The sequence below is a fragment of the Neomonachus schauinslandi genome, chromosome 11 (assembly GCF_002201575.2).
Source record: "Neomonachus schauinslandi chromosome 11, ASM220157v2, whole genome shotgun sequence".
Classification (NCBI taxonomy): domain Eukaryota; kingdom Metazoa; phylum Chordata; class Mammalia; order Carnivora; family Phocidae; genus Neomonachus; species Neomonachus schauinslandi.
Window position 1 is genome coordinate 43,924,971 of NC_058413.1, and position 16,358 is coordinate 43,941,328.

At 46.4% G+C, this 16,358-nt stretch overlaps 1 protein-coding gene across 6 annotated transcripts in view; it reads right to left on the minus strand.

Moving 5' to 3' along the window:
- Nucleotides 1-16,358, minus strand: part of TEAD1 (TEA domain transcription factor 1) — a 178,232-nt gene that overhangs the window by 33,889 nt on the left and 127,985 nt on the right. For 5 of the 6 annotated variants that reach the window (XM_021685311.2, XM_044919669.1, XM_044919667.1 and 2 more), the window contains one exon: nucleotides 5,728-5,901. The exons of the other annotated variant lie outside the window; for it this stretch is intronic. In XM_021685311.2, coding sequence (XP_021540986.1) covers nucleotides 5,728-5,901 — 174 coding nt within the window. The remainder of the gene's footprint in view (nucleotides 1-5,727; nucleotides 5,902-16,358) is intronic. 6 annotated transcript variants of the gene reach the window in all.

Genomic DNA, 16,358 nt, shown 5'->3' on the forward strand with positions numbered 1-16,358 from the left:
GCATTGTGTGGATCTTTCTAATAGTCTCAGGATCCGACCTGAACCTGCTGGTAGCAGCAGTCTGTTCACCATAGCCCCCACGTAAATACGCACCAGGGCATCCCGTGGTGACCGGACTTCAGAGAGAAACCGGTCTGCTTCCCCTTCATTACCATCACAGACTTCAGGTCAGGGGAGGGGCTGGGGACAGAGCTGTGCCCCATGCAGAGGCCATGCACAGATTTCACGGAAAAGGCATGGATTCTGGAGTCCAGCCCACCCGGCACTGATTAGCTGTCTGACTTTGCGGAAGTCACTCTGCCTCTCTGTGACTCGATTTCTTCATGTGTAAAGTGGGAATAATCACATGTGGCTCACAAGGATTAAATAATAACAAGTATGTGCTTATGTTCAAAAAAGACTCATTAAGTCAAGTTCAACTACCGAAAGAGAGAGAAGCCCCTTCCCTCCCATTCCCGCAAAATCCTTTTTCCCCTCTTTGTAATTAAATATGGTAGCATTAAATGCACAAGAGTGAATGAAAAGTAGGCAGGAAAGAAGAGAAAGGAAATAAATAGGAGACAGTCGTGAAAAGAAAAAGATAAGGAATAATAATAGAGAAGGCAAAATGCAAATAAAATCGCTGTAACAGTAAGAAGAATCCAAATACTCTCTTGGCTCAAAAATTATTAAAACCACTGACTGTTCCCTACTGCTGACACAACCAAACCCTGATTCTTTGTCTTTCCTAATTTTCCCACCCACCCATGCTTTCCATACAAGTGAAGACCCAGCTGCCAAAGCACCTCAAGATCGCTGAAAGCACCTGAACTCCCCCGAATGGGCCTCACCTGTCCCTTGTATCTTGGTGCTCCCGCTAGCCAGCCCCTTACCTACCACGCTCACTGTCATTTCTCCCTCCCCTAATACTGGCAGCCACAGTGGTCGAAGGAGGTGGTGAGTGACCCTTAAGGTCTCGCCAGCGGGAAGATAAAATGGTAGAAACCACTTAGGAAAACAGCTTGGCAGTCTCTTAAGTTAAATATGGAGTTACCATGTGACCCAGCTATTCTACTCCTATGGAAAAATGCCAAGAAAAATGCTGCAAATGAAACCATACGTCCCCACAAAGACTTGTACACAAAGACTTCAGAGCAGCATTATTGGGTCAAAGCCTAAAGTGGAAACAATCCACAAGTCTATCAACAGTGAATGGATAAGCAAAACGTGGTATGTCCATATGACCGGCTAGTCCTAGGCAATAGAAAAGAGCTAACTAGTGGCATGCTGTAACATAAACGCCCCTCAAAAACAATGTAAGGGAAGAAGCCAGGTGCCAATGACCACACCCCAAAAGATTCTACTCACATAAAATGTTCAGAAAAGGCAAATCTGTACAGACAGAAAGCAGATTAGTAGTTGTCTGGGGCTGGGAGTGGGAACAGGGATCGCCTGCAAATATTGGCACAGGGGATCTTTCTGGAATGACAGAAATAGTCTAAAATTTGATTATAGTGATGGTTATACAACTCCGTAAATTTTTCTAAAAATCACTGAATGTTAAGGAGCAAATTTTATGGTTTCTAAATTATACCTCAATAAGGCTCTTATAAAAAAAGATCTCACCAGATACATAGCCATCCACAGGGGCCTCTGGGTGTCCCCCACCATTAAGGCATGAGAGAGGATAAGGCTAACAGGGCAGGGGGTACCCACACTGGCTTCCTTGCCTCTGCCAGTCACTTCCGTGTTGGGGCCTGAGGCCCCGGGTGCCATTCGGATCCTCCAGCCTGAGAAGAGCGGAGTCACTGCGACTTGGTGCCACCATGCCCTTCACCTTGAGGTGTAGGCACTCATGTGGGGTAGCACTCAGTACATCCTCCACAGCAAACTCCTGACCTTGTCTAGCCCGACTGAGCCCAGGCTGCACATGGCTGCTCTTCGGAAAACAGTTTTAGGAGCAATCCTAGGAGCAAATCAAGAGTCAGCCTGATTTTGACAACCTAGAGACTTCAGGAACTTTGAGACAGAGGAAAAAAGGGCAGGGGGAGAATAAAGATCGGGTGTAGGATCTCTGCTGAAATTTACTGAATTCACACAAAACCAAGGAAATCTGCCAAGCAAATTGCTGGTACACAAAACGTTTCAAAGGGAGTGTTGAACCTACTTAAGAAACACCCATTCCTGATATCCAAGGATAGATATTCTAAGTATAATTTATTCTCACTGAGGCATTAGAGAAAGCCAATGAGATGTCACATTGCAGCAAACTGTAAACCTAATTCAAATGGCTTTCCTCATCTAACATTGTTGCGACTGAATGTCTTTATAAAGGCTAAGTACCGCTCACAATTATACCGAAGGAGTGAAGTCTTCCACCACATTCATAGAAGTGCTCAATTTTAATCCTTCAAATGTTAATAAATATATATCTAATCTCAGGGCAATTGTTTCTACATTTGGACATTTCACACTAGCAACCACACTCTACACATCTGCAATCTAGACCTCATTACTTGGGGATCCACGACCAAAGGGCCCCGTCACTGAAAGCATTTATTAAGATCATCCCAAGCAAAATGGGAAATTTTGGAAGCAAAAACAAGAACAACTTTCTAAGGACTTCCCATTCCACTTTATATCCAAATAACATGCTAATTATAAGAAATCTTATTATCATTAAAAACCAATACCGTTTTATTTGAAAATACTGAAAATGGTTTCCTTTCATCCTATCTTACCCTTTCTGATTAATTATAATTAACTTGAGTAGAATGGCCTCTTTTTATATCCTTCACAACAGTGACTCTCAAACTTTTTGATCTCAGGACCCCTTTCTGCTCTTAAAATCTACTGAGGACCTCAAAGAGCTTTTGTTTCTGCAGGTTATATCTATCTATACTTTCTGTACTGGAAATTTAAACTGAGAGCATTTTAAAAATATTTATTACCTACTTAAAAAAACTCATTACATCTTATCTTTTTTTAAATTAGACATACCTATACTTTCAAAAACAAAAGAAAAATTGGGAGGGTTGTACTCTTTCACACGTTGGAAATACATTTAATGTGTGCCTTCATGGAAAATACCTGGATTCTCAAACATGCTTCTAACTGTTTGTCCTGATGCATTGTTTTGGTTGAAGTAACACGAAGAAAATCCCGCCTAACACAAATCTGGAGCTAGAAAAGGGAAGTATGTTTTAATAGGCTCTTCAGATAACTGTGGTCATTTTTCTCTGATACTACACCAAAACTTAATAAGTGATAGTTTCTTAAAAATTAGCTGCAGTGTAGGGGCGCCTGGGTGGGTCATTTGGTTAAGCGTCTACCTTGGGCTCAGGTCACGATCTCAGGGTCCTGGGATCGAGTCCCCCATCGGGCTCCCTGCTCAGTGGAGAGTCTGTGTGTGTCTTTCTCTCTCCCTCTGCCTCTCCCCCAGCTCATGCTCTCTCTCTCTCTCTCAAATAAATAAAAATCTTTTTAAAAAAATTAGCTGCAGTGTGGAATCTGAAATTTTATCAATGAACTTTTCAAGCTCTTTTACATGAAAATCCACTGGTTTATCTTACATAATAACAACAACAACAAAAAATCACTTGTTAATATGGCTGTGGATCTCACCAGAAAGGTCTGTTAAGTATTGGGAAGCTGTCAAGTTCACGGTGGTGGATACGAGTTTTCCAAAATTCTTATTTTTACTAGAAAGCTGGAATTTTCTCTTTGGTCATCAATAGTGTCAGTTGCTTTCCTTGAGGTGGCAAGCAGGCAGGCTCAACGCACTCATCTGCAATGTGTACTCTAGGTCCAAGATGTCATAAAATTTATAAAGGACATTCTTGGTTTAACTCATTCTCTCTCTCTTTTTTTAAACTGTGTGCACACACCCGCCCAATTAAGCTAAAGCTTCAGCGGTTTCACCCTTCTGCTTTTGAACTATTGGCGTGCATATCAGCAGCTTACACAAGCCAAATAATGTCTCAGGGTCGTAGTGAAAATAGCTCTGGCTTTCTCAGTCCCTTGGAAGGCTACTGATGAACTCCCTGGGGGTCCCCAGGCCATACTTTGAAAACTGCCCTGTTACCACATAATAAGTGACCTCCAAACACCATTCAAATCACGAGTGGCAGCCCCCAATTTAGAAAGGTATTATTGCTTGTTCAGGTTATCCACATGTATTACCCATCCCAAGAACCTTAATGTAAGTGGAAGGCTATTTCCACAATCCAAATTCAATACAGAACCATGAAAAATGAAATCTAGTTACCACGTAAGGATACAAGAAACTAAACAAACTAAATTTAATATGGAACTTCTCCAAGAAACTTAAAACATACATTTTTCCTTCATTTATCCACTTGTTTCCCCACTTGCTGGGCTTTCTTGTGGGAGGCGTTTGCTCGGTATTGGAGAAATGGAGAGTCCTCTGTGGACAGGACCGTGCCCCCCCGCTCCCCCCCGCCGCCAGCTGGGGTTCACAGGGTGTGAAGCAACCAGAAAACAGAGCAGAGGCGCTACCGCCAAAGTTATCTAATTACAAGGTCCGGAGCCCCACCCTACAAGTAGCCTGTCCTTTGTAATCTTGGAGTCTCTGTTTTCTTAGCTGGACACGAGGCAAATTCCACCTAACACTGTAAGGAATGGAGGAAGTGCGTGGAAAGTCTCAGCATGGCCCCCAACCCCCAGCAGGTCAATAAATGGTAGCCACTGTTAGTAGTAAGGTGCCCCCGAGGCAGTCCCGGGTCCAGAGGGGAGCAGGACACACATCGAAGTAATTATGACCCAGCATGGGAACTGATTAACTACAAAAGGCGCTGGGAGTAAAAGGAAAATCAATGGTCTGCCTGAGGGACGAAGGTGCCGTAATAAAGGAGCCACCATCTCAAAGGAAGGAGGAGCTGGCCCCATGGGAGAGAAGGAAAAGGGAAGAAGTCCATCAGACACACAGAGCAGCTAGGCACAGGGCAGCTAGCAAGGAAAACACCCTGCAACCAGCTCACTTGGGGCCTTTAAATGCCATGCTCAGGGGTGCAAACACTTGAAATTTTCTTTCTATTTTTCTAGAGACTGAAGCCTTATAAACACTCATTGCTGATAGGTCATCTGGTGTCTTGCAGCCTTGGTGTCCTCACCTCCCATACACACGTGGTACTTACGCCTGTGACCTGCTAGCCGTCCCCTGGCCTGAGTGTGACTAGTGGAGAAAGAACAGAAAAGCTCCTCTCGGAGGCCGCGGGACGGCAGCAAGCCCCAGCAGCTGGGGGAATCCGCCCTTGCTGTTTTAAAGCCCAAATGAGGCACATACTGGGTGAAGCCATTTTGTATTCTCTCTGCCACGTATAAAATCTGGAAGCATGAAACTTTATCTTCATCCCAGCCCCAGTCTGCCTCAGGTCCTGGGCTCCAGTGGAATTTTATAGGTCTCTTGGCTTAATGGAGTGGGAACAGAAAGAGGGGCTAGTGCCCCGTGTTTTCCATCACAACTGCAGCCATGTGTGAAGTCTCCAGCCATTGCAGGAGTGAGCCCTGAAGCCCACAGAGGCCTCCCGTCTCTCTTGTTCTTGAGCAGGGACACCAAATGCTGCCTGGGTGCGTCTGTACCTGAGGATGGACCACAAGGCCAGCCTGAGGACAGCCCCCCAGGTGCAGTCAGCGAGCACCCACAACCAGCCGCGCTGCTCCGCACTCACGTACGGGAGGCGCCCGTTCAGACGAAACCCACCGCCACCACAGCGATGTCTTACTCACCCAGAATTTTACGAGGAAGAAGGCATTTTGAGGGCCTTTTCCAAACAGTTCCTTTAAGCCACCTTTCTTTTCAGGAAATTTGTCATAAATCTGACGAATGTCCACTGATTCGAGCAATGGGTCACTGTAAGAATGGTTGGCATGCCCAATGTGCACGAAGAGGTGTTTGTTGTACTGTAAGAAACCAACAGAAACATTCCCATTACAAACCCTTTGGTCAACCTGGGGCACATCCATCTTGAACTGGAAGGAGAGCAGTGGTCTCGAAATCCCGGACTTACACCTTGAATAGCCTAGGGTCTGTGCCTTTGAAAAAATGAAGACGTTCAGAAAAGCCATTATAGGGGCACCTGGGTGGCTTAGTTGGTTAAGCGTCTGCCTTTGGCTCAGGTCATGATCCCAGGCTCCTGGGATCGAGCCCCACATTGGGTTCCCTGCTCAGCGGGAAGCCTGCTTCTCCCTCTCCCACTCCCCCTGCTTGTGTTCCCTCTCTTGCTGTCTCTCTCTCTCTGTCAAATAAATAAATAAAATCTTAACAACAACAACAACAACAAAAAAGCCATTATAGCTCAGGGTTAAAACCATCATTGTCTTTTATTGACAGGGGTATCTATTTTCCCTCAAAAAGGCTTTTCGTAGACATAGTAGTAAATAACAGCTGAAGTGACCCAACTACCAAACCAAGATACTATTACATCACACAGTTTCACCTAACTCAACTGAAAATGACAGCAACACCCTTTGAAGCCCAATATTTAACAGTTCAGCCCAATGAGGAGCATGTGTGTAGTCAACTAACGTCATCACCCAGAATGCACTTCTTGCTCGAGCTTCCCCAGCAACAGCATGGATGCAATGCTCTGGGCAATGGTACCCACCTACTCCTCCAACAGGAGTAAGAGTGCCGAGCCTCTTTCTCACCAGTCCCCTTAGCAACCAGTCTAAAGCTTCTGCATAAGGGCTGGTCAGCACATGGTTGTCAGTGCAAAGTTCTGGCCAGGAGAACAGTTCATGGAGAGGATTCATGGTACAAGGTCATATGGGGCCAGTAATCAGAGAACACAGGTCACTCATTCACAAACCAAACAACCAAAACCCAGTTAAGTCACTTAACTTACAAAAGAAACCCTTTTCTCTCCTTGCTTTGTTTTATGCCATGTTTGGTATAAAACACGTTAACTGGACCACAAAGGAGTTATCCAAACCAGTGATTCTCAAAGAACATTTAAAAATCACCAATGCCTGCGGCCATCCAGACTACAGGGGAATCCCAGAAAATGAGGCCAGGCATCAGTAATTTTTAATGGGCATTAAATGAATTCCAGTATGCAGCCAGGTTAGAGAACCGCTGGCCTACACTTTCTACTCCAGACCCTCCGTGCCTGCCTCTTGGGCTAAGAAAACCATAACACCAACCTAACGAGACACAAAGACCTCTGCGGCTGTCGGGGCTGTGGGGAGATCAGAACCCAACTGGGCTCATGCGAGAAATTCCGTGTCCCAAGTCACCTGGCAGGCCCTACTTACTTTTCAAAGTTTAAATGGTTATTTCCCCAACTAGAGTCCTTCAGAGTACTGACCCCATTAGAAATGAGAAGTCCCAAATAAAAGAAAGCTTGGTCATAGCTGCCTACCAGGAGAGTACTGTATTGTGGGTAAGAGTTTGGGGTCTGGACTCAGCCTGTTCGAGCACAAAACTTTGTGCCTACTGAAAATTAGCTAAGACACTGGGCAAGTGCCTTCCCTGTCTGTAAAATGGGGAAAGTGCTGGCGTCTGCCTCCTAGGGATGCTTCAGGATTTAAATGAGAAACTAAATACAGAGAGCTCACAGATTCAACGAACAGCAAACGATAAATGCTATTATTATTGTTTTGTAAAACCCTCTTTTTGAGCATAGTTAAAAAACATTTCTTAACTTGGTATAACCCAAAGTTTCCTAAGCTCATGTGGTCACAAAAGCCTACAGATGTATCCTGAAGAAATGCTGGTTTAAATCCATGACTTGCTACACAGGCACTGGATCTCTGGCCACAGGGCCAACGGGCAGGAGGCTCGACACCACGTCCAAAGTCAGTGGTCCGCGGTGTTGAACAGCTGGGGATGGTGGCCAGGGCCCGGCACCTTCTGGGAGACGGCTAAGCCCCTCTCCTGCTCAACATCAGGGTGATATCTCTACAAAAGCTTCAAAATCCCTAAGAGGTATCAGGTGAAATGAAGAAGGGGACTCTGTCAAGCTCTGCCATAGACCCAGCCTCTGCCCAGCGAGCTGCTAGCTTTCAGGTGAAACTGAGGGCTGGGAAGCGCTCTGCAGGGACAGAGTGTGCCTACAACGGAAGAGAATTTTTTAAAATGAAGTCAAAAGCCATTGCCAGGTTGGGGAGCTGAGATTATGGGGTAGAGTGGAATATCTTTGACCTTTTCGTAAATGTTCCCAAATGTTGTTGTCACATCATCTTGTCAACAATAAGCAAACAAAAGCCCACAGAAATGTATGAGGCACTCCTGCTAACGAGCTTCCATTCTCATTAGGGCAGAGGGAGAAAAGACAACACAGCTGGGGACACAGACGCTGGTGTAAAGGCCGCCAGAGAGGCAAAGATGAATGAGCAGTGTCTTGTGGGTCTAGCCCCTCTGCTCATTCTCCACCTACCCACCATTCTGAGAGCTGAGGGCAAAAGTCCTTGTTCTTTCATTATCCGGATGACTGGCCTTCTGCAGGTCCATCCTACATTACTAGCCTCTGCTGGCAGCAAGCTCCCGGACCCGCCCAGCTCCTTCGGGGAGGTACCGTTTCTGTCCTGTCGTGTGCCACTGGCACACAGTGAGTTTATGGGCAAGGAGGCAACACGAGCAGAGCTATGGGGTCACCTGTGGCCAGAATCGCAGTCTGTCTGCCGAACACCATGCTCTCAGCTCCTCCTCCTTGGTAGCCGCCCACGGGCAGGCAGAGCTAGGGACGGAGGTAAGAAGCTGAGACTTGCGGTCTTTTTTGCTGCCGACATCCAAAGGCCCCTGCAGTGTAGTGCTGGAACGCAGGACCTCTACATGTCAAGAGGACAGGAAGGTGAAGGGAGGGCAAAATTTACCACACTTTAACAGGGGCCTTGAAGATATGGTTGAAAACCAAAGTGCTGAGCGCAAAGCACAAAAACTCTGGAGCCAGATGAGAATCTGAAATCTCAATTTTGCTCATATGTGCAACGGGGATATGGTATGTGTAATACACAACAGGACTGAAGATGAAAGGGAATGATGCACAGAGGGTGCTCGGCATAGGGCCCAGCATATAAGAAGTGTCGGGGAAATCGCAGCGGCTAAGATTACTATTGTTGTGGTTTATTATTATGTGAGATTACTAGGTCCTGGGGGTGAAGAAAAGAACTTTCCTGCTTTAGCTACCCCTCCTGCGTAGCAAAGAAAAAATAAACACAAGTAAGCCAAGAGCTAGGAGCAAGTTGTGAAGCCATGGGACTGTTCAAATCCTTGATTCTGGCCCACTCATGACCAGCTTCTCGGGGTGCGGGTCTCTCCTGTGCCTGAAGGAAGTTTGAAAAGAGCTGTGTCCGCTCACTGCTCTGTGCCATGTGCCTTCTACATACGTGACCTCAGGTAATCGTGGCCTCGCAACGACACCGTAGGGACATTTTATTAAAGTCATTACACATGGGGGAAATGGAAGTTCAGAAATGAACAGACTAGCCTGAGGTCACACTTCCGGGAACAGTCCTGGAGTTAAGAATAAAACTTGGACCTGTCAACGCCACAGCCCGTGCATTTGCTGCAAACGTCAACCACACTGTCTCCCAGCAGAAAATGCCTCGACCCTTCTCACTCAGATCTACTTTCTACTTTTTCTGAAAGCTGATTTGAGAAAAAAGGAGAAAAAAAAAAAAAAGCTAACTAATGTTTTCAAAATTCTAAGAAGTTAAATTAGAATTCAGGATAAACAAAATGATTCGCAGATGCAGCAGACTCTTCAAAGGTTTCTATTTTGAGGAAGTTACCTTTGTGTGCCAGTAGCTGAAATGAACTGAGAAGGGCAGGCTGTCTTTGCCAAAGGAAACCGGGCACTGCCTCTCCCAGGCTGGTGACGTGAAACCAAACCCTGACTGCTGGCATCTGGGTGCCTTTATTCCTGCCAAGAGGTGACTCGGTTTCTAAGAATACAAAGGACTAAAGAAGGTATCCTGGAGACCACAGCAGTGAGACAAACAGCCCTCCCTCTCCCCTTAATTCAACCTGGGTAGGTCAGGAATCCCTCTGCCCCCAAATCCAGAAGACTGAAAAGAAGAAATCTACCTGATATGTTTGGGTTCAAGTTTTGATTAAACCCAAACTCTATAAAAAACCATTTGGTAAGGCTCTAACTACTTCCCATTCCATCAGTTCTCCTTATAAGGGAAGAAGGCCAGGGTGAATACCTTATTTCCCTCTCTCCTTCCCAAATAAATCCCATTTTCTTTTCAGCAATGGTGGTTTCCCCAAAACTAAAGGTGAAGCACAAAACCGAAAAAGGGCAATTCTATTTTATAGGCAGGAAACAAATATTTGCAAAGCAACACCAACAGCAACAACGAAAATCCCAAGTATTGGGGGCAATATAAGCAGAAACAGGGTAAATGTTAAGTCGTGTATACTGAAGCCCAAGACTAAATTTCCTTGATATCCAAAATAGAGGTTCATGTTGGTTTGTTCAATTATAAAAAAAAAAGTCTCCTGAGGCACTCAGGAGATATGTTGATGATTAACAGATCAATGACAATGACAAAAAAGGCATTCACTCTGCTTATTTCTTTTATGGATTTCAGTAGAACGAACTGGCATTCCTATGACACATTCTATGCTAGGCACAGGGAATCCATGACCTAATAGTACAAAATCCCTCTCTTCAAAGAACCTATAGAGTTGAATGTATGGAGCTAGCTTATTGACTCTATAGTCAGAATCATATATTTGTCCATGTAAATATATGTTCTCAATGATTCCCACAGAGAAGACTGGGAATAAAGACAGTCAACATCCCCTCTCCTATACATCAGATGACTTAAGTCAGCATTCACCTGCTCTTTTTATATGAATGGTTGTATTCTCCAGCACTAAACATAGTGTTATTCGTTAACAAGGAGAACACATGTGGAACTCACTTGAAAATGTGGATCAAGTTTCACAAGTCTAAGGTGGAAACCATGATGAGAACCAAGTTACCCATCACATCTGAGAGTAGAACACACTGAGATTTGTAAGGTTTCAGAAAATTAACCCTTCTTGCAACTATTCTCAGCTAGGCACAGGAGGATGTTTTCACAAAATGAGGGAATACATCACAAGAGGGAGATGGGGCCCTAATCCAGAAGAGGGAGAAAAGAACACACTGGCCCAGTAGTTGGGTAGCTGACCTGGACAGCAGCCAGGCTGGAGTGGACAAGGAGCTGGAGGGGTGTCACCAAAGGGACAATGGACCTGAAAGACTCCCTGACTTATCTGACCATCTGGAGAAGAGTTTGAGAACTCTGTCAGAAACGTTGGAGATGAATTTGTACAGGTATGTAAAAACCAGATAAAGAGGCAATAACAAATCCTAGGAAAAAAAGTTTTACAATCAAGAAAATGGTTCTAATACATCACACGTTAACCATGCTGTATGTGGCATTTACAGGCTTGTAATACAAACACTGTCAATTAAACCAAAAATTTTGATATAACCAGACTGGGGGATAGGGAGGGAAGAGAACAAGTGCTCAATGTATTTAGAGAGCTAAGTCCTGGTCTCCCATAGTAAGAAGTCGATAGAAAATGTCTTGAAATTAATGGATTGAAATATACAGTATGAACATGTTATTTGGAAATATGTTGATAATACACGAAGAAATGGCTGAAAGACTGTAAGTAGCTGTCCCTAAGGAGTAGGACCGGGAGGTGGGGAGACACGGGGCAGAGGACTGCTGCTTTTCTTTACCGGCTGTGAGTCTGGTTCAATTTGGCTTATATACAAAGCCCATGTATGACTTTATTAAATTAAATAAACAGCCAACTGAAAACTATCTTGGAACATCATGGGAGTTTTTTGAGGAAGAGAAAGAACTATAAAGGGAAACAAAAATATTAAGAGTTGTACTTCAGGATGTTTATTCTAGTTGGTCACAAGTTCCCTGGACTCGAAAGGAACTTGGTCAGATCACAGAGCCTTCCTATGGCTCGAATACACAGGATGACTGAGCAGAAGCTGGGACTCTTGTCTGCCTGCAGGGTTCACCGAAAACACCAAGGTTGCACCAGCAAAATCCCACCTGAATCAAGACTGTCCCGCAGCTCAGCGGCACCTGACACAATCTTAATACACTCATTTCTCTTCTGACTTGGGAAAATGCTCATTTTCTCTTTACATCGTTATAATCCCTCCAGTTATTCTTCACAGTGGTTGCAAACGGGGACAAAGGTGAATGTAATTCTAAAAACTCAAACAGTTACTTGCAATGGCTTATTTAGCTACCCTGGGGGTTTAATGAAGGACTTTTCCTCCTCTCCCAAATGTGTTCTAAGGTCACTTTCTTTCCTGCTCCCGTCTCTCCTCCCCTCTCTGCTGCTTGGGGAGGCTGCAGGGAGGGGTGAGGAGCACTGGGACTCTGGAGTCTGCTGGGGTCCGGGTCTACTTCCTGGTGGGGTCATCTAAAATGGTCAAGTTCAGCCCCCGGGGGCAGCCTCCACATCCGTGACGCAGGGGTCATCCTAGTACCTATCTCGAAGGAGTGTTACAGGCATTAAGTGAGATAATGTGTGGAAAATACATAATGCTGTTGCTTGCACATAATTTGTTACTATTATTGCTTTTATTGCCCAGTAATCATGGTATTTCTCTATTTCAGATGAGATAATGTGAAATTAAGATTGTCCTTCTGATGGCAACGAAATGGAAATACCAAAATTTAAAGCAGAAATTAAGAGAGGTGCATTTGAGACACATAGGGTGATTCCTACTAGTTCCCAAACTGCCATTAGCCACTGTAACGTAGGGTGGCTGAGGTGGGGGTGATGTGCACCCAGAGCCTGGAGTGATCTGGCCCCCGAATTTCCCTGAGACACGTCAGTGCCCATTCTCTGAAGCACACACAGCCTATCCTTGAAGGTGCCCATCACCACCCATGAAACAAACTGGAACAACACAACTCCCAAAAGCGACCACTGGGGTTTTCTTTTCTTTCTTTCCTCTTTTTTGAGAGCACGGCTAATAGATTCTATTCCAGAGACATCTGGCGAGGCAGCTCACTTCTGTGAAAAAGGACAGAGAAAGCCGACAAATCTGTGGGTCCTTGGCATCTGTGCTGCTTCCTGAGACACGCCCAGAGCTGCACTATATCGTCTGACATGAAGAGGGCGGTCTTTTCCCAAACTTGTTGCAAAAATTCCAAGTATTTGAAGAACGCAGTAAAACCTTGAAAAATGACTGCTGTCAAATAATGCCAAGAGAAGAACTATAATCCACTTAGGAATTTAAAGAAACGAAGACAAATAACTCCTGTCAAGGGATGCTAATGTACAAGTTGGAACAGAACAGGGAGGGACAAATCACCTACAACTGCTTCCTGTCCCTCTCCTGCCTGGGCTCTGTCCAGACACCCCAGGGCAGCCTGGGCAGCCTGTGATAACCCCTGGGCCCTGCAGGGAGAGGGAGTGGCTGTGGGGCCAAGCCAAGGAGAGGGACCTGCACATTCAGTGCTTGGGGGGAGCAGGGCGGGCGGTGGGGTGGGGCTTGGCTGGGCTCAAACTTCAGCAGGGCCTCTCCTCAGCTAACTGCTCAGAGGCACTGGCCCTGTTCTGGCTACCTGGCACCTGGGCACTGCTTCATCCCCTCCCCTGTCCTCTTCTCAGAAACAAACAGCACCGAAAGCAAAGAATAAGGAGCAAGTCAGTCCTTCCTGCCCAGATCTCACATCACGAGGCACCACCTCACCCCTGCCTCCCACTTCCACCACCATCTTCACAGAGGGGCTACTGTTTTCTCAGGAAGTGGGTCTTTCCCCCCAGAGGGGCAGCTGTAAGGGCCCACGGGCCGCATGCAGGGACAGCGACTGGGAAGGCAGGCTCGTGGGGTGCCGACCTGCCAAGGAAAGCAGATGGCTGGGCCTCTGTGAAACGTCCATAAAACCCAGATTTCCAGATGCTTTCAATTGCCTCATCCCCTGATGGCAATGAAAAAAGAGGGTGAGTGCCCAGAGCTGCTCAGACACAGGAGTAAACCAGGCACCACTGTGAGAGGGTACAGCTGGGTGAGGATGAGCAGCTAGGATGGCTCAGCCGCCACGAGGGACAGAGCAGGAAAAACCACACCACACCACAGTGAGCCATCCCCCCATCACCCAAAAACACTGCATTGCTTGTGTCCTACACGAAAAACCTGGGGGAAGCCAACCGCCAGACCAGCTGTAGCCTTCCTCTGAGACCCGGGAAGGCCCAATGTGCTTTCTGACCATTCATTCTAAGCATGCGCAGCGTACATTACCGACACATGGGTTAGAAGCCAGGCTTTTTGCTGTTTCTGAGCTGTGTAGCCTGCGGCAAGTGGCTTAACCTTTCTGGGTCTTGGCTTCCTCATCTGAACACAGGGCTGACACCTGGCCTGCTCTTCTCCAGGGGTCCATGTGAAGGTCAAACGGAAGAGCAAACACGACAGTTCTGTATGAGCCCCAGGGTGCCGCAGAGAGGCTGGTACGCAGGTGCACTAATAAGGAGATCCACCCACAAGCCGGGAACAGCGGTGGGAGAAGGGGCCTCTTTTTGGAAGGCCCCGAAACCAGATCTGCCCAAACAGCCATCGCGCCGTGAATACATGAATACATTGCCTCAGCAGCCCCAGCAGGGCTTGGGAGCTTCTCCAGAGAAACCCCATCCTTCTCCACCCTGTCCCAACACAGGCAAGGATTCTCCTGGCAGTCTGTGGAGTTTTCACCCTGCTGCTGACTATATTCCTTTATTTCTCCAATCTAGTCCCCACACAAACCACCTGCCCTTCATTTTGCCACAGGCCTCATCAACTTTATACTTCCTGAGAGCTGCACTGGTCACATTTTCCAAACCAAAACCAGGTTCTGTGATCTAACAAAGGAAATTTTGTTGATCTGTGACTTTACGCCTTGGAAAGGAACTATAAAAACAGGAAAATTAAATCGTTCTTGGGGCCACATTGACCAACTGCCTTTATGGAGAAGAATAAGGTGATCTGCAGGACGTGTCTGCAGGACTACAGGGCCTTCTCCCTCAGAGGCCTGCCATTTCTTTCGCCAGAGGGGAGGTGCTGGGAGAAGCATCCTTCTTCTCAGATGATCATTCCACTCCTGGTCCCCTCCATGTCACGCTGGGAGGGAATCTACGAAAAAGCACTTGGTACATAAGACCTCCCCCAAAGGGTGGTCATCGCTGCCACCTTCCCTCCAGCTCCTCAAACCACGGGCGTTGGATTCAGACAAACTTCCAATCTCCAGCCCTGCCATCGATGGGCTGATTCCTGGGCTCAGTTACTTAAACTCTCTGAGCCCCTCTGTTTCTAATACCCATTTCATCAAGTTTATTTCGACAACAAGAGGCAAGAGCATTATCACACAGGCGGTTCTTTGCAATCCTGCTTCCTTCTCTTTTCCACGGCTCCTCAAATTACAGCACCGTCCCCGGTCCCAAAAATAGTCATCTCCACTACTCTTCCTCCCACAGCTAACCAGGGCCCAAGGCCTTGTAGTTTTCTCAACACGATGTCTCTCCCCTGATATTCCCTATTTTCTGTCCCCCTTGGGCATGGCCAGGCCGCTGCCCTGGTTTGGTCCTTGCCACCCAACACCTGGACCAGAAAGTCACTTCTCTACCCCAGCCACTCTCTGACCTGCTGTCAGCTTCCTGAAACACATCAGACCACAGCTTCTCTTTCAAAAGAGGAGTGAGGTAGGAGAATACAGATTCACGTTATGCTCTATATGTATTAAAACCTCTGGAAAGATTCATAAGAGGGGTGCCTGGGTGGTTCAGTCCATTAAGCAGCTACCTTCGGCTCGGGTCATGATCCCAGGGTCCTGGGATGAAGTCCCGCATCAGGCTCCCTGCTCGGCGGGGAGTCTGCTTCTCCCTCTGCCTCTGCCCCTCCCCCACCAGCTTGTGCGCAGGTGCTCTCTCTCTCAAAAAAAAAAAGATGCATAAGAATCTAGTAACAGTGGTTAGAAGGAGGGGAAGTCTCTCTCCATTCTTTTATGCTTATCGATTTTGGACTGTGTGAATTTACTACATATTCAAATCATAATTAATTAAAAAAAATTTTTCTGGTTTCCACCTGAATTTCAATAGGGTCCAAACCACCTGGTGACCATATCCTCTCAAGCCTGGTTCCTTCCATGTCTCTGGCCCAATTTTCAGCTACATTACTACAAGATGTTCAGGTCACAAATACATTTGCGGCATCCTCGATGTGGTCCAGGGACGCTACTCACGTAACTGTCAGAGCAATACAATGAGACCATTAGTGCCCACACACAGACTGGGGTCAGGCTGAGCGCGTTTGCCCCAAATCTCACACAGCTATCCAGATACCAGCCTTCTCGTTCCACTAGAACGAACATGCTGCCACTACAGGGTGAGGGGAGATGTGTTCTAA